Source organism: Miniopterus schreibersii (assembly GCF_964146895.1).
Source record: "Miniopterus schreibersii genome assembly, chromosome: 18".
Classification (NCBI taxonomy): Eukaryota; Metazoa; Chordata; class Mammalia; order Chiroptera; family Miniopteridae; genus Miniopterus; species Miniopterus schreibersii.
In genome coordinates, this window is record NC_138121.1 from 1,719,265 (window position 1) to 1,743,021 (window position 23,757).

The 23,757-nt window shown below is 60.9% G+C and overlaps 2 protein-coding genes across 2 annotated transcripts; one reads left to right on the plus strand and one right to left on the minus strand.

Moving 5' to 3' along the window:
- Positions 1–5,463: 5,463 nt before the first annotated feature.
- On the plus strand, positions 5,464–9,293 carry LOC308548547 (leukocyte immunoglobulin-like receptor subfamily A member 5). Its single transcript, XM_081120182.1, has 6 exons — positions 5,464–5,516; positions 5,674–5,709; positions 5,855–6,130; positions 6,275–6,577; positions 7,176–7,226; positions 8,793–9,293. Exons 1-6 carry the CDS (start codon positions 5,486–5,488, stop codon positions 9,044–9,046), a joined length of 951 nt encoding a protein of 316 aa, XP_080976308.1. The 5' UTR covers positions 5,464–5,485; the 3' UTR covers positions 9,047–9,293.
- A 1,323-nt stretch (positions 9,294–10,616) lies between these two features.
- Positions 10,617–14,042, minus strand: LOC308547989 (leukocyte immunoglobulin-like receptor subfamily A member 5; the record flags this gene model as incomplete). The annotated part of the gene is made up of 5 exons (XM_081119010.1): positions 10,617–10,757; positions 13,017–13,093; positions 13,183–13,485; positions 13,631–13,914; positions 13,960–14,042. 5 exons carry the CDS (start codon positions 14,040–14,042, stop codon positions 10,617–10,619), a joined length of 888 nt encoding a protein of 295 aa, XP_080975136.1.
- Positions 14,043–23,757: the final 9,715 nt, after the last annotated feature.

A 23,757-nucleotide genomic window follows, 5' to 3' on the forward strand; every position in this document is an offset into this window, starting at 1 on the left:
CCCTACGGCGGGCTCCCTTTCCATTGTGATGCTGGTTTCCTTTGCTGTGCAGGAGCTTCGTGGGTTGATGGAGTCCCATTTGTTCATTTTTTCCTTTGTTCTTAGAAACATATCCTATGAACCCTGAGACGCCAATCAGAAGGAATATATGCCCGCTAGGACCACAGTGGTGTTGTTGACCATAGTCAAGGTCAGGAAACAGCCCCAGGGCCCATCAGCAGGCGAGTGGATAAAAGGCTGTGGGACGTTCACACCGTGGAGTCCTACGCGGCCGTGAAAAAGCAGGACCCCTTTCCCTGTAGACAGCACGGGGGACCCCGAGAGGATTCTGCTCAGAGAAAAAAGCCAGGCAGAGAAAGACGAGGATCCCTGGACGGCACTTATAGACCCAAATAAACTGACCAATGAAACAGACCCAGAGGCCTAGAAGCAGGGAGCAGGCTGAGGGTCTCAGCGGAGGGAGAGGGGCCAGGAAGAGAGAAACCAAAGAGCTTTCGGGGCCCATGACACAGACAACAGGCTGGTGACGGCCTCGGGGGCAGGAACCCGGCGGGTGGGGCGATGGGGGGAGAGGAGGGAGGGAGGCATTTGTAATAAGCTCAGCAATAAAGGTAAAAGAATAAAATAAAAACGAGAAAAGAACCGCGAAGCGTCCGGGAGGTGAACACAGAGGGGGCGATGCCCTTCACGGGGAGCCTCGGAGCTCATGTGATGACCCCAGGAGGTGCTGAAAGTCTGACCACGAGTCGGGGAACTGCGGCTCCTTTTCCAGGAGAGTCAACGCGTCAGGGGCAGGAAATGCCCGTGGGCTCCCTGTCCCGGACTCTTCCTCCAGTAAATGTGCATTTTCTCCCCCCATCCTGGTTGACTTTCCGTGATGAAGCCCCTTCTGCTCTCACCCCTGTGGCTTGAGGGTCCATCCCACATGGCTGGTTCGGGTCCACACTTCTAAGACCTCGCGCCCTCCCCACTGGTATGTGATAAAATGCTCTTTATTTCTAATCCCCGCAGTGCCCGCTGGACATGGCCCACTCAGCTCAGAGGAGTGAACCTGGGTTCAATGACTGAATAAACGGGCGAAGTGGGATACAAGCCTGGGAAACAGAAACCCAAAATCCAAAATGATGCCAAAGCCTGTCTGGACCCACAGCCCCTTCTCTGGTCACCAGCGACCACCCGAGTCACTTCCCAGAGCTGTCACCACGGGGCACGAGCACATGGTGTTTGGGGCCAGCCGGGGGCTGCTGCCTCTGAAGAACGGGCCCAGAACCCTCTGGGCGGTGGGATCTGCCAGTTTCTGAATTTATAAAACAATATATGAAACAGAATGTCATCCAGCCGCAGGAGAGGGAAATCCTGCCATTTGCAACAACACTGATGAGCCCCGAGGGCGTTGTGCCTGGAGGCAAATGGGACAGATACACACCAGCGCTGAACGAGCTCACGTGGGACCTAAACAGGCCAAAGCGATTCATTGTCTCTCAGCATCTCCCCCCTCCTCTCTCAGAGAGGAAACTGAGTTTGACTCATGCACAAGAAATGACCTCAGTGAAACAGCAAACCCAGACCTCGCAGGTTTTCTTCTCTTCCCGAAACGCAGAATCAAACTTTCCGCTCTGGGTTTTGTTTGGCAGGAGAGTAGAAAATATAAAAGTCCTGCAAGACCTAATAGATACCGGTGCTGGAGAAATTTCTCATTTCTTTTCAATGTTCTTTTCTGTCGCTGCCGTTTTGTACGTCAGCTCGGCCCAGGAGTGTTCCCTGAGTCCCAGGAACGGAACCGACGCTGTGCGTTCCGCGGCAGCGAGCGCCGTGGGCGTCTCCATCTGACGGGGACTTCAGGGACAGTCGCGGGACAGCTCAGCGGCGAGGCTCCCGCCAGGCCCTGGGCACCTGCTATTTTTAGGGTGAGAAGAGCTGGTCGCTTTCCTGTGACAGCACCTCGCGCCCGGTGCACCCTGAGGCGCGGGACACTGAACACCACATCCTGTGCACTCGTCTTCTGAGCTTCACTTGAGCGACTGGAACACGAGCCGCCGAGAGCTCTGCTGTTGAACCTTCCCCCGGAGGCCACCCCTTCCTGGCGGGGGAAAGCGGGAGCCTGATGACTTCAGAGCTGTGCTCACAGCAGCCACAGGCCAGGCCAGGCCACCCGGTCAGAGGAGGCCCCGCCGCCCCGCCCTGCCCCGGCCGGGACCAGGAATGTGCATGTGCACCTGGGGGCCATCTCCAACCACGGGCCACCGCCTCCCCAACTGCCCCACTTGTGTGTCACCCTGAGAGGAGGTCAGTTCAGCCCTGGGCCCTGGACAGCTCCTCCGTCCACAGGCCGCCCGGCGCGTCCCTGAATTTTATACCAAAGGGGCGTGTACATGTGAGCTGAGGACTCAAATAGGCCTCGTGCAGAGAGTTTTATGGGGCTGGGTTTCTCGTTGAGCTTCACTGCAAGTGCGTGTTAGTCTCAGGAGACGGGGAGGAGCCCAGGGCCCGTCGGTGGCCTTAGAAAACTCATGCAGACATTTCGTGCCTGTGGTGCGTTTAGCAGCAAGGACACGTCCAACAGGAGGAACTGGAGCTTGTCTCAGAGGAAGTAACAGGACCAGAGAGTTCATTTTAGGTCCAAAACCAGAGACCCTTGGGAGCGGGGGAGTAACGGAGCTGAAGACAATAGCAGGACAGCCCCTCCGTCGAGGGGTCGAGACCCCAGGCCCCCGCATTTCCCTCCCAGGAAAGGGCCCGAGTGCCGGGAGCTTCTTCCCCGACGGCTCCCAAGCCCATGTCGAGAACGGGCCAGAGCCCAGAAGGGGACACATTCCTGCGCCCCAGCCCGGGTCCCGGAGGAGGGATGTGAACCCCCGCTGAGGGTCCAAGCGCCCGGGCCGAGGAGCCTGAGAGACGCGAGCGACAAGATGACCCTGATGTTTCCAGGGCCGGGAACAGCCCCTCAGCTCCCACTTTCCAGGGAAAGGACCTTCTGGGGACATTTTCAAACACGTCACTAGCTGGAAGCATCTCTGGTTTGTGTTTAAATATTGACAAGCGGGCTCTAAAATTTACAGGACAAAGAAAAGAGCTAAAGGAGCCAAACCATGCGGAAGGAAAACAGGGGGACTCCCAGGGTCACATTTCAAACCTCACGGAAACCTCCTGAGACGAGGGGCCTGGGGGCTGGCGAAGCAACAGGCGCAGAGATTAATGCAACAAAACAGATGCAGGCGCCGGCGGCAAACACGCGCACAGCATGGGACGGCGTTTGCACAATCGTGTATTTCGCAGCTGCGTAATGTTATCGCCCGAGGCCCGCCAAACAAATCTCAAGAACAGAGGTGGAGAAACAGACCCGCCCAATGCAGTCAACTCAGGGTTGGCAATGGCGCTCAGGCAAACCAAGGGCGAAGGTTGCTCTTCCCAGCAAATGTCGCTGGAAAACTTGGACACCAAGGCTGTTTGGGGGCTGGTTGTAGAAGACGCCAGTCAGCACTTTCCCGAGGGCACCCACCAGTTCCCCCGTCACTCGGGCCTGGAGCCTCGGCGGGTCCGACCCTGCCAGGCCTGGGAGCTTCGGCCTGGACATTTCAGCCATTCTGGGTGTGTCTTGGGCCCAGGCTGTGGGCTGACGTCCACTTTCTGAGGAACCATGAAGCCGAGGGGCAGTTCAGGGACAGCGTACGGGGCGGTCAATGCGGGCAGGTCCATGCCAAAGGACGCGCTGGTTTTCCTAAGCTTCCTGCCGGCATCACAGAATTTGTACAAATTTCTCAAATGCGCTCAGAACCAGTCCCCGGTCTCATTTTGGCATCAAAAATACCTTGTCGGGCTGTTTCACTGTGTGGTTTCCTCTCCACTCTCTTGTGGGGGGTTTATGAAAAACATTTCTTCTGTTTATTGCTTTTGAATTGACCAAATTTTCCACTACGTTGGTGACTTGGTATAGATTTGAAGACACCCGTGTTTCCATAAAGCTATAAAGATATTTTTCCACGTTTGTTTTTGTTTTTTGCTAAAAAGAAGTAATGGGTTTGCTTTGTACATCTTGGCCTGTAGCCCGTCGACATCGGTTACTGTAAATGGCGTGAGGCAGGTAAGAGGCTCGCCTGTTCCACAGACTCACCCACCCGGCCCAGCAGCAGGCGAGGGAAGGACCGAGATCTGCCCACTGCCCGGGGAGGGTCAGTCGTGCTCCAGGCGACACCGCACGCGGGCTCTGACCTGGGCTCTTCCCTCTGCTCCACTGAACGAGGGGTCTCTGCTTCTCAGGTCCCCCAAACTCCGACCTCTCCATCTGAGCCTGGAGGCCGGGTCTCCATTCCCCATGTCTCAGGGGGGTGTTCGCAGCACATTGCGGGGGGGGCACCACTGAGCCACAACGGAGGGGACTGAGATCAGGGGGAAGTAGGCTGCCCAGGTGTCCGCCAGGCGTTCACGATGTGGCAGTGCCACTCTCGACATTGCAGTGCGTGCCATTGTCCCGCCACCTTCCACCAGGCACTCCATGGACGGGGAGTGACTGAGGTGCCTCTGCCGGTCCCTCCTCTGCGCGGGTCTGAGGCGGCCGAGGGCCGAGCGAGGACAGTGGGGTAAAGCCACCGAGCCCCTCGGGGACCCCTGAGGGACATGCCCGATTGGAGCTCAGTTACTGTTGAGAGTGTATTTCACTCGCACATGTTGCATTTCTCTCCTTCGTGTGACCTTCACATTAACACTGACCCTCAGAGCCCCTTCCTACGTGTTCCTTTGGCCTAAAGACGCGACTGAGCCTCCTCCAGGTGGGGGCAGGGCCACGACCCGCGGCCGCCTCAGCCTCTTCCTCGGTCACGGGCTCGCTGTGCCTCTGGGGTTCCCTGGATCGTTCCTTCCTCTCAAGACTCTTCTCACTCCCACCTGCTAGGACTCCGCCTCTTCAAACAGCCTTTCCCTCACCCAGGGTCTAGGCACGTCCCCAGGTCGTCTCGGGTTTTCTCTCCTTTCTCCTCTCTAAGTAAAGCGCTGGCTACATGCGCCCCAGAATCCCCACATTCCGCTAAGAAGAGTCCCCCAAACGCAGGAAATGGTTTCCGGGACCCAGGATGAGTTTCGGGTTCTCCTAGAAACCCCGGCAGGCAGTAGGGGAGCAGCAAGTGTTTGCTTAGGGGCGAGTCAGGCACAGAAAGTAAACGGTGCGTGTGGGAGGCTGGGAGCCTGTGGGGGGTCAGGGTGGGAAGAGCCTGGGCCCTGCCCCCTGAGCATCAGTTCAGAGCAGGCAGGGGGCCGGGGGTCAGAGGAGACCCCAGGCCTGGGCTGAGTCGCCAGAGGGCCCGGAGCCCCCCTGACCCTCAGGATGGAAACCCCCCGACCAGGCCAGGGCGGGGCGGCCCCTGGCTGTGGGTCCGCGGGGGGACCCGGAAGGGCGGCTGCAGCTCCTGACTCGCCACATCCTGTGCGTGTCTGTCCGTCGGGCCCGGGGTCTGGTCCATCCGCAGAGCAGGACACTCAGAGCAGACGCGTGATGTCCACCCTCTGGGCTCTCCTCTTCCTGGGTCAGCTGGGGACACGGGGAGGGGGCAGCAGTCGGGACGGGGAGGTTACTCCCCTGGTTCCTGGGGAGCCTCGGGCCCGGGCGGCTCCAGCGGACTAGGCCCCGGGGGAGAGACCGAGCGCCCTCGGGGCCAACCTCTCCCGGGGACTCTCTTCCAGGGCTGAGTCTGGCGCCGAGGCCCCGCGTGCAGGCAGGTGAGTCCCCCAGGCTCCATGTCCCCCCCTGGGCTCAGGAGGCCGCCCCGAGGTCCCGGGTGAGGTGATAACACAGGAGGGCCTGGGGCTGAGCTGGGCTGAGGCCGGGATGGTCTTTGTAACGCAGCCTCCGGTTTCCTCCCAGGGACCCCCCCCAAACCCACCATCTGGGCAGAGCCAGGCTCTGTGGTCCCTTATGGGAGCCCTGTGACCATCTGGTGTTGGGGGGGTGTGGATGCCCAGGAGCACTGCCTGTATGCAGGAGACAGGCCTCCAGACTTGGGGAGACAGACACCACGGGAGTGTGGGAACAAGACCAAGTTCTCCATTGGAGCAAATTATGGAAGAAGATATTACTGTCACTATGACAGCCCTGCTGGCAGGTCAGAGCGCAGTGACGCCCTGGAGCTGGTGGTGACAGGTGAGAGGACACTCAGGGGTCCCAGCCTCAGGCTCTGCCCTCAGGAAGGGGGCTGCTCTCAGGGTGTCCCCCTCCCACAGCCCAGGCCTGGGGGACGTGAGGGAGGTGTGACCCCATCTAACACGCTGTCCCCTCCTCTCCTAGGATTCTACAGAAAACCCAGGCTCTCGGCCCTGCCCAGCCCCGTGGTGGCCTCAGGAGGGAACGTGACCCTCCAGTGTGGCTCAGGGCAGGGATTTGACAGGTTCATCCTGACTAAGGAAGGAGACCACAGGCCCCCCTGGACCCGGGACTCACAGCCAGAGCCCAGTGGGAAGTCCCAGGCCCTGTTCCCCGTGGGCCCCGTGACCCCCAGCCACAGGTGGACCTTCAGATGCTACGGCTCTTTCAGGAAAAGCCCCCTGGCCTGGTCTGACCCAAGTGATCCCCTGCATCTCCTGGTCTCAGGTGAGGGGCCCCTGACTCCGTCCTTTCTGAGCACATTTGGCTCAGGGTCCTGTCCCCAGGAGCCATCCCAAGTTGCATGTGGGTGATGGGCTCTGGGTGGTGGTCACTCAGCAGAGATCTGCCCCTCAGGGGCCCTTTCACCTCCCCCCAGTTCTCCCCATTAGCTGGGTGTGGAAGGCGGCAGGTGGGCTGGGGCTGTGTCTTTGGGGCCCCAGAGCAGACGCAGGAGAGTCTGAGTGATCTGTGGGCTCCAGGGTCAGCCCGGCCTCTACCCCCCTTATTCTCATTTCTAAGAATTGCTGGGGGCCCGGACCTTTCACCCACAGGGCCCATCCCCACAGCTGGTGAGTCACTGAGCTCTGCTCAGAGGGGCCAGAGCACCCAGGAAGGTCCTGAGGGTCTCCCAGGGGATTGACTGTCCCCGGATAGTCAAGGAAGGGGTGTGACCCTGCAGCTGGGGTCTCAGTGCCGTGAGGCCGGCAGGTGACAGGTGGGCGGTCATGGCAGAGGGAGAGGTTGGGGCCCCGGCTGGTGGAGGAGAAGCTGGGATCTAGTGGGGAGATGCAGCCCCACCCCTCACCCCCATCCTGACCCCCAGGAGGCTCTGAGGATCGGCCCCTCCCCACCACGGAGTCAGACAAACAGAGGGGTAAGTGAGGGGCTCTGTGGGGAGGTGGTGGGTGCGTCCATGGGGGACAGGGCCTGAGTCCTGTGGGGGTGGAGGCAACTCTGGAGTCTCTGACTTGGACACGCCCCTCCCCGTCTGGGCCTCAGTGTCCCCGAGTGTAAAGGACAGAATCGTGGCCCAGATTCAGGTTTCCTGTCAGTTCAGGCCCTGACCCCCTGGGAGAGGGGGCCTCACAGGGAACCCCCAGGATGTGATGTTAGGGGAACTGTCCCCTCTGTGGCAGAGACTGTGACACTGTACAGGGAGGGACAGGCAGGACAAGGGTCAGGGGCATCCAGGGCCTTCCCTCAGCTCAGGCTCAGCTCAGAGGAGGCATCGGGGGGTGGGGGGGTGAGACCTGGTCCAGTTCTGGGCTCTGCTGCTCGTGCTGTGGGGCCAGGGGGGCCCTTCTCCTCTCTGAGGATGGGGTTCGTGCCTGGTCGTCCCTGGTCCCATCTGCCCACAGGCTGCTGTGAGATGAGGTGACATAAGGGGCCTCACAGAGCTCAGGAGGCAGAGCCCCCGGCCCAGCCCACCCTCCCTTTCTCTAGGATGGGTCCCTGAGACACTTCATTGTTGTGCAGCCAGGCCCCAGGGTGGCCTCAGGAGACAACGTGACCCTGCTGTGTCAGTCACAGAGCCCGAGGGACACTTTCCTTCTGTCCAAGGAGGGGCAGCCGATCCCCCCTGCGCCTTAGATCAAAGCACGGAGCTCAGCCGTCCCAGGCAGAGTTCCCCATGAGTCCTGTCACCTCGGCCCACGGGGGCACCTACAGGTGCTACAGCTCAGCCAGCACCAACCCCCACCTGCCGTCCCAGCCCAGTCGCCCCTGGAGCCTCAGGTCTCAGGTCAGGGGACACTCACCATGTCTTTTCTAAGGGCAGCCAGCTCAGGGCCCTGTCTCTTCAGAGCCTGGGACAGTAATGAATGAGGGGTGCAGGGGCCCCGCAGAGGAGAACATCAGCAGCCCCTGAGTGCACCCCGTCCTCCATGGGCCGGGTCCCCGAGGGCAGCGCGCTGGGCCTCGCAGCTGCAGGGAGTGAACTTCTGGGGTGTGTGCCTCAGGCGGCGCCCAACATGCAGCGCTCAGCTCTGTGCCGGGAGCATTTCTCTCTCCAATCCCGAGCTCCTGGGTCACAGCAAACTCTGCTCCAACGTAACACGGGGCGGATGCTGAACTCGGGTCCCCGGAGCCTGAGATAAACCCACGTGGAGACCAGGAACCTGGCGCGGAGAGGGGGGCTCACTGCGGGCCTGTGTGGCAGCTGTGATCCGAGAGCGGGGCACCCGAGTCCTCAGAGGCAGGCGGAAGGCTCGTGGGTCCCCAGGTCCTCACGCACACCCTCCTGTCATGATCCTCAGGGCAGCTGACACCACAAACCCATCCCAAAGCAAGTCCGACCCCAAGGTCACTGAGCAGGAGAAAGTCTAGTTCTGGGGCTGGGTGCAGGCGGACATGTCCTGTCACGGGGAGGTGGGTGCCGGGGGTGCCTGGATCCTGGGGTGACTGGTCTGTTCTTTGTGAACACTTTGTCCACAATTCCCAGCCTCCCACCCCCAAGGCTACACCGTGGGGAACCTCATCCAGATGGGCGCGGTGGGCCTGGCCCTGGCGGTGCTCGGGGTGCTGCTGTTCCAGGCTTGGGGTGCTGCTGTTCCAGGCTCGGGGTGCTGCTGTCCCAGGCTCCAAACAGCCCGGGAGGGACCCGCGACGCAGCCGGGACGTGAACACAGAGGGAGCAGAGCACAGTTCAGGGCGGGGGAGCCTCGGAGCTCATCCGACGGCCCCCGCAGGTGCTGAGCGAAGGTGTGGCCCGTGGGCTGAGGGAGCCGCTGCCGATTTTCCTACTGGAAGAAATATGGTTTGGGTCGGGGAGCGCAGTCAACTTGTGACAGCTCTGGGTGGTGCCGGTGGGTGCTGGATTTATGGGGGATCACTCCATAAAGTCCACAGTTGCCGAACCAGTGCGCTGTCCACCCGACACCAACGTGAAATACGGGGGAACCCCCGTAACTGGCTCCCTTCCCATAAAGTTTCATCACCACGGAAGAACTGGCAGTCGTGTGACTTATTGATCGGATTGTCACCTAACACCGAGGTGGCATCCGATTGCATTATGCTAATGCGTTTAATCAAGAGCCGTGGGTCTCAGACTTGCACAATGTGATGTGTTGAGTTCGTCGCAGTGAGGCCGGAAAGAGGCTCAGTCCCGGCGGGAAAGCTTCCCGAGACCGGGGCCTCCTGACAGCGACGCTGGGGAGTTTGTGACCCACCCGCCTGCTTCCATCTGTCTACTACCGGGGGCTGGGGATCCGTCAGTCAGCCTGTCTACCTATCTATCATCTCTACCTATCTCTCTGTCTATCTGTCCGCCTATCCATCTATCATCTATCTATCTATCTATCTATCTATCTATCTATCTATCTATCTATCTATCTATCTATCTATCTATCTATCTCTATCTATCTATCATCTATCTATCTATCTATCTATCTATCTATCTATCTATCTATCTATCTATCTATCATCTATCTATCATCTATCTCTATCTATCTATCTATCTATCTATCTATCTATCTATCTATCTATCTATCTATCTATCTATCTATCTATCCATCCATCCATCCATCCATCCATCCATCCATCCATCCATCCATCAATCTATCTATCTATTTTCTATCATCATCTATCTATCTCCATAATTCAGTCCATCTCTCTGGCCTCCAGACTCTGAGACAATAAAAGTAATTTCTGCTGTCTTAAGCCACCCAGTTAGTTGTAATTTTTTGTGGCAAACTTACGAAACTAATTCCTAATTCATTCTCTCTCTCTCCCTCTCTGTCTGTCTGTCTGTCTGTCTCTCTCTCAATAGAAGACATTGAGTCTTGACACATACACAAGAAATGATTTCAACTAAAACAGCAAAAAGCAGTCCCTTCTTGAAACGCAGAATCAGACTCTCCCTTTGCTTTCCGTTCGGCAGGAGAGTAAACGCTGAGCCCGTACAGGGCCCGACAGACAGTAGCGGCCAGCGAGGTGCCCCGTCCCCTGAGGGCTGTTCTGTGCCGGGAGCCACTTGGCACGCGAGCGGCCCGGGAATATGAGAGACTGTGGCCGAGTCGCTGCCCGGCCTTTCGCGGGGCCGCGGGCCACCAGGACCTGCCCGTGAGGGGAGAGTGGGGAGAACTCGCTGGAGCTCAGCGGCGGGCTCACCTCGGGCCTCAGCGCCCGCTGCTCTCGGGGAGGGGACAGCCGGGCCCTTCCTGTGCCCGCTGAGGCCTGGGCCCGCGCCCACCACATCCTGAGGCCTTCTCAGCTTTGCTCAGCCCCTCCCCCCGGCAGTCACACCGTGTTCCCCAAATCCTCAGCCTCAGGCAGATGAGGTGACAAGAGCCACCTGGTCGGAGCTGAACATGGGCTTCGCGTTTCTGGGCTTCGCGCCCACCCGCTCCTCGGGCAGCGGAGGTGGGAAGAGCAGGCGCCTGGTGGGCGAGGGGCTGGAGGGGAGGTTCTGACACCAATGAGACACGGGCACGGTGTCTTCATGAGCGAGTATTTCAACACTTTCAGGTGGGTTCCCCGAAGCGGGGAGCTGGGCCAGACGCTAGCTCTCCATCATCGTTTGAGGAACCTCCACACTCTTTCCCCCAGAGGCGTATTTTCCATTGACTTCAGAGAGAGAGGAAGGGAGAGGGAGGGAGAGAAACATCGGGGCTGAGAGTCGTCGAGGGGCTGCGTCCCCCACGCCCCTGCTGGGGTCCAGGCTCCCGGCCCGGAACCGAACCCCGACCTCCGGGTTCACGGGGCGACGCTCGGCCCGGACCCGCACCGCCCGCGGGCTCGACTCAGCCTCCAGCCAGAGTGAGAGGCGGGGCTGGTACCCGAGGGCCCCATAGCGTTGCCCCACGTCGAGGTGGACGGCGATTTGCACCCCTCCCAGGCATGCGCCGGGGTCTAGGCCCTCAGTGTCTCTCCACAGTTGGTCTTGTCTTGCTTTTTCTTTTTTGTCTACTGGGCGGGACTAGCATTTTGACAGCGCAGCTTCACTGAAAAGGAGGCAGGACACTCAGGAGGAAATTACCTCCCCGCTCCCCCGGGAGCCGGGAGCACAGGAGCTGGGGGGCAGCAGGCGGCCTGGGCCTGGCCGAGCTCCCGGGGAAGGACGACTGTGCTCCCTGCACCCCGGCCGTGCCCGGCCCCCACGGCGCCACCCTCAGGGCGACAGGGCCGGAGCCTCTACACCCAGGAACCAGGCAAACGCCACAAGTCAGGGCTTTGGATAAGACGCTAATTTATTTTTTACAGCTGATTTTCCAATAGATCGCTGTACTCTCATGTGAGACACCAGTGTGCTCAGAGAATGAGGATATTTCTGGAGAAACTACACCAGGTGTCACCTGAGAAAGAGAAAAGCACTTGCTGGGTCCACAAAGGATTTTTCGTGTGTGTTATTTTTAGAATAATTTTTATTTCAATCCGTCCCCAGTTCTTCGTGATATGCACCCTTTATCCAGGTATTCACAACACACTCGGTGTCTGAGCGAGCACACGACCGTCAGGGAATGTGCTGAATGGAAGCGGGAAGAAAGTCCCCATGAAAGTGGACAGAGCTGGCAGCCGAGCACAGGGCTGGGCCCAAGCCCGTGACGGGGCTCGAAGCCGCTCCTCACAGGGCTGAGGAAAGAGGGGCCCCATCCAGGAAAATCAGTTGTGCACAGAAGTGACATGAGCACAGTTTACTTCTGGAGAAGCCTCCGCAGCAACGGCCCGGCCTCTCCCTGCACCAGCACCCCCCCAGCAGACAGTCAACAGCATGGCCCACATCTGCCCCCAGGGCCCCCGGGCGGCCTCAGGGGCATTTCCCAGGCTCCACCGAGCTGAGCAGCGGGTTGGCTGTCCCCTGTGTGTCGCGTCCCGCTGCACCGCGGGGTCCTCGCCGACTGGGCCTCTCCTGAAGCAGCAGCGCCCCCAGGCCCACGAGGACCAAGCCGGCCACACCCATCCGGACGAGATTCCCCCCCCCCCCTCCCCCTCCGCGTGTAGTCCTGGGTGCTCGGGGCTGGAGGTTGAGGACAGAGGTCACAGCGGTCAGGGCAGCACCGAGTCACCGAGCGTCCCTGAAGCCTCTCCAGGCCCCCCGACTCCATGACTGGGTGGGACCCTCTGCACTGAGCCCCGGCCGCGGGTTCCGCACACGCACCTCTCTCGGCCTCCGACCTGTTCTGTGACGGCCCCAGGCCACGGGCTGCTCCTGAGAACCAAGCGCACAGAGCCGGGGGCGGGGATGGGGTGCGGGAGAGGCCCCTTCTCCACCCCCACGAGCCTGCAGAGCTAAGCACCCCCATCTCAGTCCCTGAGAGGAGCGCCCTCGGTGCCTGGTCTTGTGCGTGTTGGGGACACGAGATGGGCATCGGGCTTCATTTGTCCAGAGGTCGGGAACACGAGCCAGGGCAGGGCTGGGCCTACCCCTCAGGCCCCCACCTCACCAGCTCCTCGGGTCTCTGACCCGGATTATATACGAGGGTGTTGCCCTCACCGCCACCCAGGGGACGGGCCGAGTCACACCCCGTCCTGGGGCTTCCCTGCGAGGCCCCCTCTCCCAGGAGCTCGCATCCAGAACTGACAGGGAGTCTGAGCTCTGGGCACGATTCTCTCCTTTCTGCTTGGGGACACTGAGGCCCAGACAGGGAAGGGCGTGTCCATGTCAGCGTCTCCAGAGGTGCCTGAACCCCGACACGACTCAGCCCCTGTCCCCCACGGGCCCACCCACCTGGGCCCACAGAGCCCCTCGCTTACCCCTCTGTGGGCCTGACTCCGAGGTGGGGAGGGGCCGATCCTCAGAGCCTCCTGGGGATCAGGATGGGGGGTGACTGACAGGGCGGCCTCCTACCCCTTGACCCAGCTCAACCCATGGATGGGACAGTAACGGGACTCACCTGAGACCAGCAGCTCCAGGGGGTCACTGGGCTGTGAGCACGTCTGAGGCCTGTACCTGTCACAGCCGTAGCATCTGAAGGTCCACCTGTGGCTGGGGGTCACGGGGCCCACGGGGAACAGGGCCTGGGACTTCCCACTGGGCTGTGGCTGTGAGTCCCAGGTCCAGGAGAGCCTGTGGTCTCCTTCCTTAGTCAGAATGAACCTGCCAAATCCCTGCCCTGAGCCACACTGGAGGGTCACGTTCCCTCCTGAGGCCACCACGGGGCTGGGCAGGGCCGAGAGGCTGGGTTTGCTGTAGGCTCCTAGGAGAGGAGGGGGCAGAGTGTTAGATGGAGTCACACCTCCCTCACGTCCCCCAGGCCTGGGCTGTGGGAGGGGGACACCCTGAGAGCAGCCCCCCTTCCTGAGGGCAGAGCCTGAGGCTGGGACCCCTGGGTGTCCTCTCACCTGTCACCACCAGCTCCAGGATGTCACTGAGCTTTGACCTGCCTGTGAATCTGATATAGTAGCAGTGGTATCTCCCCGCGTCGTGCTCTGTCATGTGTGTGATGGGGAACTTGACCTTGTCCCTGGGCCTCCATTTAGTCTGTGTTTTCCAAAGCACCCGCCTTTGTTGTCGGAACATACAGAACTCCTGGGCTTCCATCGCCCCCCGACACCAGAGGGTCACAGGGTTCCCGTAAGGGACCACAGAGCCTGGCTCAGCCCAGATGGTGGGTTTGGGGGGGGACCTGGGAAGAAACCGGAGGCTGCATTGCAAAGACCTCCACCCTCACCCGCAGCTCAGCCCGAGGCCCTCCTGGTTTAGCGCCTCACCCCAGGGCCTCTGTGCTGCCTCCTGAGCCCAGGGGTGGGACATGGAGCCTGGGGGGACTCACCTGCCTGCACGCGGGGCCTCTGGTCCAGACTCAGCCCTGGAAGAGAGTCCCCGTGACAGGTTTGCACCCGGACGTCTGAGCTGATCCTCTCCCGTCAAGGCCCCATCCACTCAAGCTGCCCACCCCCGAGATTTCTCACCAACGGGGGCTGTGAGCTGCTGTGTCCCCTCCCCTGTCCCTCCCCAGGTCCACAGCTGACCGAGGCAGAGAAGGGCACAGAGGGCGGCCATCGTGGCGTCTGCTCTGAGCCTCCTGCTCCGCAGATGGACCAGGCCCTGGGCCTGCAGGACAGAGTCGCACAGGATGTGGCGGGTCAGGGGCCGCCGCCCTTCCGGTTTCGCAGCTGGGGACCCACAGCCAGGGGACGGCCCCTCCTGGGCCCGGTCTGGGCTCCCCCAGGCGAGGGCTCCTGGCCCCAGAGGACCAGCCGTGGTCTCTCCCCTCAGGATCCTCTCGTGTGTTCCCCGGGCTCTGCCCGTGGTCTGAGCCGTGGGTCCTGTGACGGCAGCTTTGCATTTACCTGCTTGTCTGGTCGGTGCTGTGCGTCCGTCGGAAACAGGCGGCTCCCAGCGAAGCTGCCACAGCGGAGCTCTTGGCGGTTTACCCGTCAGTCGGGAAAGTGAAGCTCAGAAAGGCAGGTGCCTTTTCACCCAGCGACCCCAGCTCTGGGGACACATCCTAAGGCCCCCGAGACACCCTCGGAGAGCAGAAACGCACCCTTGTCTCCAGCCCACCCTGGCTCCTCAGGGTGCTCGTTTTTAAAAGGCTCTGCTGAGCGGTGTCCCAGTGGCTACAGCATTTGTTTTAAAACAAAATTTTTTTTAATCCTCAAGCAAGGATTTTTATCCATCGCCTTCCAGAGAGAGTGGAAGGGAGAGGGAGGGAGAGAGAGAGAAGCAGCGACGTGAGAGGGACACAGCCGCTGGTGGCTTCCCAGGTGACCCCGGGCCCAGCCTGCAACCGAGGGACGTGCCCCTGCCCGGGAATCAAACCCGGGACCCTTCAGCCCGAGGGTCGGTGCTCTATCGGCTGAGCCAAAGGTTCCGGGGGCCACAGCACGTCCACCACTGTCCCCGGGCGAGGGCCCTGGTAGGGTCATATCCAGGCCACCCGTAGTGTTCCCCGCCTCTTTTATATTACTCGTTCCGTGTAAGCATTGGTGCCACCGGCTGGTTTAATGTACATTTTCCTGATGATTTATGAAGCTCAGGGCCATTTATTTTTTATTTTATTTTTTGCACTTAATTACATTTTATTTTTTAATTTTTAAAATTTATCTATTGTTGAAAATATTATTTAAAAATATTGTTTTCTTAATCCTGCCCTCAAGGATATTCTCCCCCATTGATTTTTGGAGAGAGTGGGAGGGGGAGAGAGAGAAACATGGATTGGTTGCCTCCCACGGGGGGGGGGGGGGGGGCAGGGATCAGACCCGAAACCCTGTGGTGCCGGGGCCTAGGCTCTGACCACGGAGCCACCCGGCCGGGCCCGCGCAGCCCCTGGGCATGTTGCTGACCCCGCGGGGCCGTCAGCTGCCTGTGAAGCTCTCTGCAGCCGCGTCGCAGGTCCCCACACGATCCTCTGCCCTGAGCGCCGCACTGTCTCCTTCGGCGTCGCCAACGTCCTGTGTCCCCCGCCCACCGTGTGGCGTCCTCTCCGCTCTCGCCGGCGCCGGGGAGGGACAGACGCTCCTGATATTAGTGGGTTTCAGTGTGTCCCTTTCCGCCAAGTTCATGGTCTCGTGTCCATTTGCGTAAAGATTGTCTTCCACGAGCTGGTAAATAGTCTCTGGTTTCTCTCCTTTGTTTTTGCAAAAGAAACCGTGACTGGTTCACTTTCCCCTTTTGATCTGTGCCCGGCTGACCCCGATTATTGCACGTGGCCCGAGGCGGTGAGCTCACCCCGTCGCACGGGCTCGCCCCCCAGGCCAGCAGCAGGCGGGGAAGCACCACACCCGCCACCGCCCTGCGAGGGTCTGGCGCTTCAGGTGACGCCACACGACGGGTCCCATCTGGACTCTTCCCTGCCCCCGGACGAGGGGTCTCTGCTCCTCAGCTTCTCAAACCTCTAAAACTTCCATGTGCTTTGAGCGGCTGGTGTCATTTCCCCGCGTCTCAGGCAAGAGGAGCGCTCAGCACGTTTGTGGGGGTGGCGCTGGCTTCGGGTGAGGTCGAGAGGAGGTAGGTGGGGTGTCCTTCAGCCCTCCGGGCGGTAGTGTCACAGCTGATGAAGTGTCTGCATTTTACCGCCTTCTAACTGGACTCCCGGGAATGTCATTCTGGTCTGAATCCTGAAGAGGCTCCGCAGTTTAGGGGAGGGTGACACCGGCGACAAAGGTGCTCTGGAGAGGCAGAGATGACAGAAATCACTGACCCCAAGGAGAGGGGGAGACCCTGCTGCGCACAGAAGCAGGTCGGGGGGAGCTCTGCGGGGAGCTGTGCTCCAGGCCGGGGCACGAGCCGAGCTGCCCGTGGGCAGAAGCACATTCCCCACCCGGGCCCAGTCTCCCCACCAGGGCTCGGCCTCCCACCCGCGCTCGTCCTCCCACCCGGGCTCAGACTCACCCCCCAGGCTCAGCCTCCCCACCCGGGCTCTGCCTCCCCCAGGGCTCAGACTCACCCCCTGGGCTTGGCCTCTCCACCCGGGCTCAGCCTCCCCCCTGGGGTCAGCCTCCCCACCTGGGTACCTGTCTCTGAGGGCACCTCGGCATCTGCGGTCAACAAGGCAGGGAGGGGTCACCCCTCACACCCCAGAGGCAGCGGTCGTGTCCACCCCCTCCCTGGGCTCTGAGCTCCACGCCCTCGCCCCTTCTGCAGGTCACCGTCCACGCCAGTCTCTCAAACCTGCATTTCAGAACCTGCCCGTTTTCTGCTCAAAATCCTTCCCTGGTCCTCACTGTCTTCAGGGTAAATGCAGCGTCTTATCTGAACTGACGGCTGTTCCTGATCATCCACCTGGGGCCCTCCAACCTCAGCTCTCGCTTCTGCCTCCCTCACCCAGACAGGGGCCGTTGCCCCGTGAGCACAGAGGGACACACAGGGACACACAGGGACACACAGGGACACACGGGGACACACTGGGACACACACTCACACTCACACACTCACACTCACACTCACACACTCACACACTCACACTCACACTCACACACTCACACACTCACACTCACACACTCACACTCACACACTCACACACTCACACTCACACTCACACACTCACACTCACACTCACACTCACACTCACACTCACACTCACACACTCACACACTCACACTCACACACTCACACTCACACTCACACTCACACTCACTCACACTCACACTCACACTCACACTCACACACTCACACTCACACTCTCACACTCACACTCACACTCACTCACACTCACGCCACCTGCTGCTGAACCTCCCCGGCTCCTCCCGTCTGCTTTCCTGGGGTCCCATCCACTCCCAATCCCCCCCAGCCCCCAGCCGAAAGCCCAGGACGGGGAGTGACTGAGGGGCCTCTGCCGGTCCCTCCTCTGCGCGGGTCTGAGGCGGCCGAGGGCCCTGCGAGGACCGTGCGGTAAAGCCACCGAGCTCCTCGGGGACCCCTGAGGGACACGCCCGAGTGGAGCTCAGTTACTGTTGAGAGTGTATTTCACTCGCACATGTTGCATTTCTCTCCTTCCTGTGACCTTCACATTAACACTGACCCTCAGAGCCCCTTCCTACGTGTTCCTTTGGCCTAAAGACGCGACTGAGCCTCCTCCAGGTGGGGGCAGGGCCACGACCCGGGGCCGCCTCAGCCTCTTCCTCGGTCACGGGCTCGCTGTGCCTCTGGGGTTCCCTGGAAAGTTCCTTCCTCTCAAGACTCTTCTCACTCCCACCTCCTAGGACTCCGCCTCTTCAAGCAGCCTTTCCCTCACCCAGGGTCTAGGCACGACCCCAGGTCGGCTCGGGTTTTCTCTCCTTTCTCCTCTCTAAGTAAAGTGCTGGCAACATGCGCCCCAGAATCCCCACATTCCGCTAAGAAGAGTCCCCCAAACGCAGGAAATGGTCTCCGGGACCCAGGATGAGTTTCGGGTTCTCCTAGAAACCCGGCGGGCAGGAGGGGAGCAGCAAGTGTTTGCTTAGGGGCGAGTCAGGCACAGAAAGTAAACGGTGCGTGTGGGAGGCTGGGAGCCTGTGGGGGGTCAGGGTGGGAAGAGAGCCTGGGCCCTGCCCCCCTGAGCATCAGTTCAGAGCAGGCAGGGGGCCGGGGGTCAGAGGAGACCCCAGGCCTGGGCTGAGTCGCCAGAGGGCCTGGAGCCCCCCTGACCCTCAGGATGGAAAACCCCCGACCAGGCCAGGGCGGGGCGGCCCCTGGCTGTGGGTCCGCGGGGGGACCCGGAAGGGCGGCTGCAGCTCCTGACTCGCCACATCCTGTGCGTGTCTGTCCGTCGGGCCCGGGGTCTGGTCCATCCGCAGAGCAGGACACTCAGAGCAGACGCGTGATGTCCGCCCTCTGGGCTCTCCTCTGCCTGGGTCAGCTGGGGACACGGGGAGGGGGCGGCAGTCGGGACGGGGAGGTTACTCCCCTGGTTCCTGGGGAGCCTCGGGCCCGGGCGGCTCCAGCGGACTAGGCCCCAGGGGAGAGACCGAGCGCCCTCGGGGCCAACCTCTCCCGGGGACTCTCTTCCAGGGCTGAGTCTGGCGCCGAGGCCCCGCGTGCAGGCAGGTGAGCCCCCAGGCTCCATGTCCCCCCCTGGGCTCAGGAGGCCGCCCCGAGGTCCCGGGTGAGGCGATGACACAGGAGGGCCTGGGGCTGAGCTGGGCTGAGGCCGGGATGGTCTTTGTAACGCAGCCTCCGCTTTCCTCCCAGGGACCCCCCCCAAACCCACCATCTGGGCCGAGCCAGGCTCTGTGGTCCCTTATGGGAGCCCTGTGACCATCTGGTGTCGGGGGGCTCTGGATGCCCAGGAGCACTTCCTGTATAAAGAAGACAGACCTGCAGACTTGGGCCGACAGACACCACGGAAGTGTGGGAACAGCACCAAGTTCTCCATTAAAGCAAATTATGCAGGAAGATATTACTGTCACTATGACAGCCCTGCCGGCAGGTCAGAGCGCAGTGACGCCCTGGAGCTGGTGCTGACAGGTGAGAGGACACTCAGGGGTCCCAGCCTCAGGCTCTGCCCTCAGGAAGGGGGTCTGCTCTCAGGGTGTCCCCCTCCCACAGCCCAGGCCTGGGGGACTTGAGGGAGGTGTGACCCCATCTAACACTCTGACCCTGCCTCTCCTAGGATTCCACAGAAAACCCAGCCTCTTGGCCCTGCCCAGCCCCGTGGTGGCCTCAGGAGGGAACGTGACCCTCCAGTGTGGCTCAGGGCAGGAATTTGACAGGTTCATTCTGACTAAGGAAGGAGACCACGGCCCCCCCTGGACCCGGGACTCACAGCCACACCCCGGTGGGAAGTCCCAGGCCCTGTTCCGCGTGGGCCCCGTGACCCCCAGCCACAGGTGGACCTTCAGATGCTACGGCTATTACAGGAAAAGCCCCCTGGAGTGGTCTGACCCAAGTGATCCCCTGGAGCTCCTGGTCTCAGGTGAGGGGCCCCTGAACCCGTCCTTCTGAGCACATTCGGCTCAGGGCCCTGTCCCTAGGAGCCATCCCAAGTTGCATGTGGGTGATGGGCTCTGGGTGGTGGTCACTCAGCAGAGATCTGCCCCTCAGGGGCCTCTCACCTCCCCCCAGTTCTCCCCATTAGCTGGGTGTGGAAGGCGGCAGGTGGGCTGGGGCTGTGTCTTTGGGGCCCCAGAGGAGACGCAGGAGAGTCTGAGTGATCTGTGGGCTCCAGGGTCAGCCCGGCCTCTATCCCCCTTTATTCTCATTTCTAGGACTCGCTGGGGGCCCCGGCCCTTCACCCACAGGGCCCATCCCCACAGCTGGTGAGTCACTGAGCTCTGCTCAGAGGGGCCAGAGCACCCAGGAAGGTCCTGAGGGTCTCCCAGGGGATTGACTGTCCCCAGATAGTCAAGGAAGGGGTGTGACCCTGCAGCTGGGGTCTCAGTGCGGTGAGGCTGGCAGGTGACAGGTGGGCGGTCATGGCAGAGGGAGAGGTTGGGGCCCCGGCTGGTGGAGGAGAAGCTGGGATCTAGTGGGGAGATGCAGCCCCACCCCTCACCCCCATCCTGACCCCCAGGAGGCTCTGGGGATCGGCCCCTCCCCACCACGGAGTCAGACAAGCAGAGGGGTAAGTGAGGGGCTCTGTGGGGAGGTGGTGGGCGCGTCCATGGGGGACAGGGGCTGAGTCATGTGGGGGTCCAGGCACCTCTGGAGTCGCTGACTTGGACACGCCCCTTCCCATCTGGGCCTCAGTGTCCCCGAGTGTAAAGGACAGAATCGTGGCCCAGATTCAGGTTTCCTGTCAGCTCAGGCCCTGACCCCCTGGGAGAGGGGGCCTCACAGGGAACCCCCAGGATGTGATGTTAGGGGGACTGTCCCCTCTGTGGCAGAGACTGTGACACTGTACAGGGAGGGACAGGCAGGACAAGGGTCCGGGGCATCCAGGGCCTTCCCTCAGCTCAGGCTCAGCTCAGAGGAGGCATCAAGGGGGGGGGGTGAGACCTGGTCCAGTTCTGGGCTCTGCTGCTCCTGCTGTGGGGCCAGGGGGGCCCTTCTCCTCTCTGAGGGTGGGGTTCGTGCCTGGTCGTCCCTGGTCCCATCTGCCCACAGGCTGCTGTGAGATGAGGTGACATAAGGGGCCTCACAGAGCTCAGGAGGCAGAGCCCCCGGCCCAGCCCACCCTCCCTTTCTCTAGGATGGGTCCCTGAGACACTTCATTGTTGTGCAGCCAGGCCCCAGGGTGGCCTCAGGAGACAACGTGACCCTGCTGTGTCAGTCACAGAGCCCGAGGGACACTTTCCTTCTGTCCAAGGAGGGGCAGCCGATCCCCCCTGCGTCTTAGGTCAAAGCACGGAGCTCAGCCGTCCCAGGCAGAGTTCCCCATGAGTCCTGTCACCTCGGCCCACGGGGGCACCTACAGGTGCTACAGCTCAGCCAGCACCAACCCCCACCTGCCGTCCCAGCCCAGTCGCCCCTGGAGCCTCAGGTCTCAGGTCAGGGGACACTCACCATGTCTTTTCTAAGGGCAGCCAGCTCAGGGCCCTGTCTCTTCAGAGCCTGGGACAGTAATGAATGAGGGGTGCAGGGGCCCCGCAGAGGAGAACATCAGCAGCCCCTGAGAGCACCCCGTCCTCCATGGGCCGGGTCCCCGAGGGCAGCGCGCTGGGCCTCGCAGCTGCAGGGGGTGAACTTCTGGGGTGTGTGCCTCAGGCGGCGCCCAACATGCAGCGCTCAGCTCTGTGCCGGGAGCATTTCTCTCTCCAATCCCGAGCTCCTGGGTCACAGCAAACTCTGGTCCAACGTAACACGGGGCAGATGCTGAACTCGGGTCCCCGGAGCCTGAGATCAACCCACGTGGAGACCAGGAACCTGGCGCGGAGAGGGGGGCTCACTGCGGGCCTGTGTGGCAGCTGTGATCCGAGAGCGGGGCACCCGAGTCCTCAGAGGCAGGAGGAAGGCTCGTGGGTCCCCAGGTCCTCACGCACACCCTCCTGTCATGATCCTCAGGGCAGCTGACACCACAAACCCATCCCAAAGCAAGTCCGACCCCAAGGTCACTGAGCAGGAGAAAGTCTAGTTCTGGGGCTGGGTGCAGGCGGACATGTCCTGTCACGGGGAGGTGGGTGCCGGGGGTGCCTGGATCCTGGGGTGACTGGTCTGTTCTGTTCTTTGTGAACACTTTGTCCGCAATTCCCAGCCTCCCACCCCCAAGGCTACACCGTGGGGAACCTCATCCGGATGGGCGCGGTGGGCCTGGCCCTGGCGGTGCTCGGGGTGCTGCTGTTCCAGGCTCGGGGTGCTGCTGTTCCAGGCTCGGGGTGCTGCTGTCCCAGGCTCGAAACAGCCCGGGAGGGACCCGCGACGCAGCCGGGACGTGAACACAGAGGGAGCAGAGCACCGTTCAGGGCGGGGGAGCCTCGGAGCTCATCCGATGGCCCCCGCAGGTGCTGAGCGAAGGTGTGGCCCGTGGGCTGAGGGAGCCGCTGCCGATTTTCCTACTGGAAGAAATATGGTTTGGGTCGCGGAGCGCAGTCAACTTGTGACAGCTCTGGGTGGTGCCGGTGGGTGCTGGATTTATGGGGGATCACTCCATAAAGTCCACAGTTGCCGAACCAGTGCGCTGTCTACCCGACGCCAACGTGAAATACGGGGGAACCCCCGTAACTGGCTCTCTTCCCATAAAGTTTCATCACCACGGAAGAACTGGCAGTCCTGTGACTTATTGATCGGATTGTCACCTAACACCGAGGTGGCATCCGATTGCATTATGCTAATGTGTTTAATCAAGAGCCGTGGGTCTCAGACTTGCACAATGTGATGTGTTGAGTTCGTCGCAGTGAGGCCGGAAAGAGGCTCAGTCCCGGCGGGAAAGCTTCCCGAGGCCGGGGCCTCCTGACAGCGACGCTGGGGAGTTTGTGACCCACCCGCCTGCTTCCATCTGTCTACTACCGGGGGCTGGGGACCCGTCAGTCAGCCTGTCTACCTATCTATCATCTCTATCTATCATCTATCTATCTATCTATCTATCTATCTATCTATCTATCTATCATCTATCATCTATTTGTCTGTCCGTCTATCTATCTATCTATCTATCTATCTATCTATCTATCTATCTATCATCTATCATCTATTTGTCTGTCCGTCTATCTATCTATCTATCTATCTATCTATCTATCTATCTATCTATCTATCTATCATCATCTATCTATCTCCATAATTCAGTCCATCTCTCTGGCCTCCAGACTCTGAGACAATAAAAGTAATTTCTGCTGTCTTAAGCCACCCAGTTAGCTGTAATTTTTTGTGGCAAACTTACGAAACTAATTCCTAATTCATTCTTTCTCTCTCCCTCTCTGTCTGTCTGTCTGTCTCTCTCTCTCTCTCTCAATAGAGGACATTGAGTCTTGACACATACAGAAGAAATGATTTCAACTAAAACAGCAAAAAGCAGACCCTTCTTGAAACGCAGAATCAGACTCTCCCTCTGCTTTCCGTTCGGCAGGAGAGTAAACGCTGAGCCCGTACAGGGCCCGACAGACAGTAGCGGCCAGCGAGGTGCCCCGTCCCCTGAGGGCTGTTCTGTGCCGGGAGCCACTTGGCACGCGAGCGGCCCGGGAATATGAGAGACTGTGGCCGAGTCGCTGCCCGGCCTTTCGCGGGGCCGCGGGCCGCCAGGACCTGCCCGTGAGGGGAGAGTGGGGAGAACTCGCTGGAGCTCAGCGGCGGGCTCACCTCGGGCCTCAGCGCCCGCTGCTCTCGGGGAGGGGACAGCCGGGCCCTTCCTGTGCCCGCTGAGGCCTGGGCCCGCGCCCACCACATCCTGAGGCCTTCTCAGCTTTGCTCAGCCCCTCCCCCCGGCAGTCACACCGTGTTCCCCAAATCCTCAGCCTCAGGCAGAGGAGGTGACAAGAGCCACCTGGTCGGAGCTGAACATGGGCTTCGCGTTTCTGGGTTTCGCGCCCACCCGCTCCTCGGGCAGCGGAGGTGGGAAGAGCAGGCGCCTGGTGGGCGAGGGGCTGGAGGGGAGGTTCTGACACCAATGAGACACGGGCACGGTGTCTTCATGAGCGAGTATTTCAACACTTTCAGGTGGGTTCCCCGAAGCGGGGAG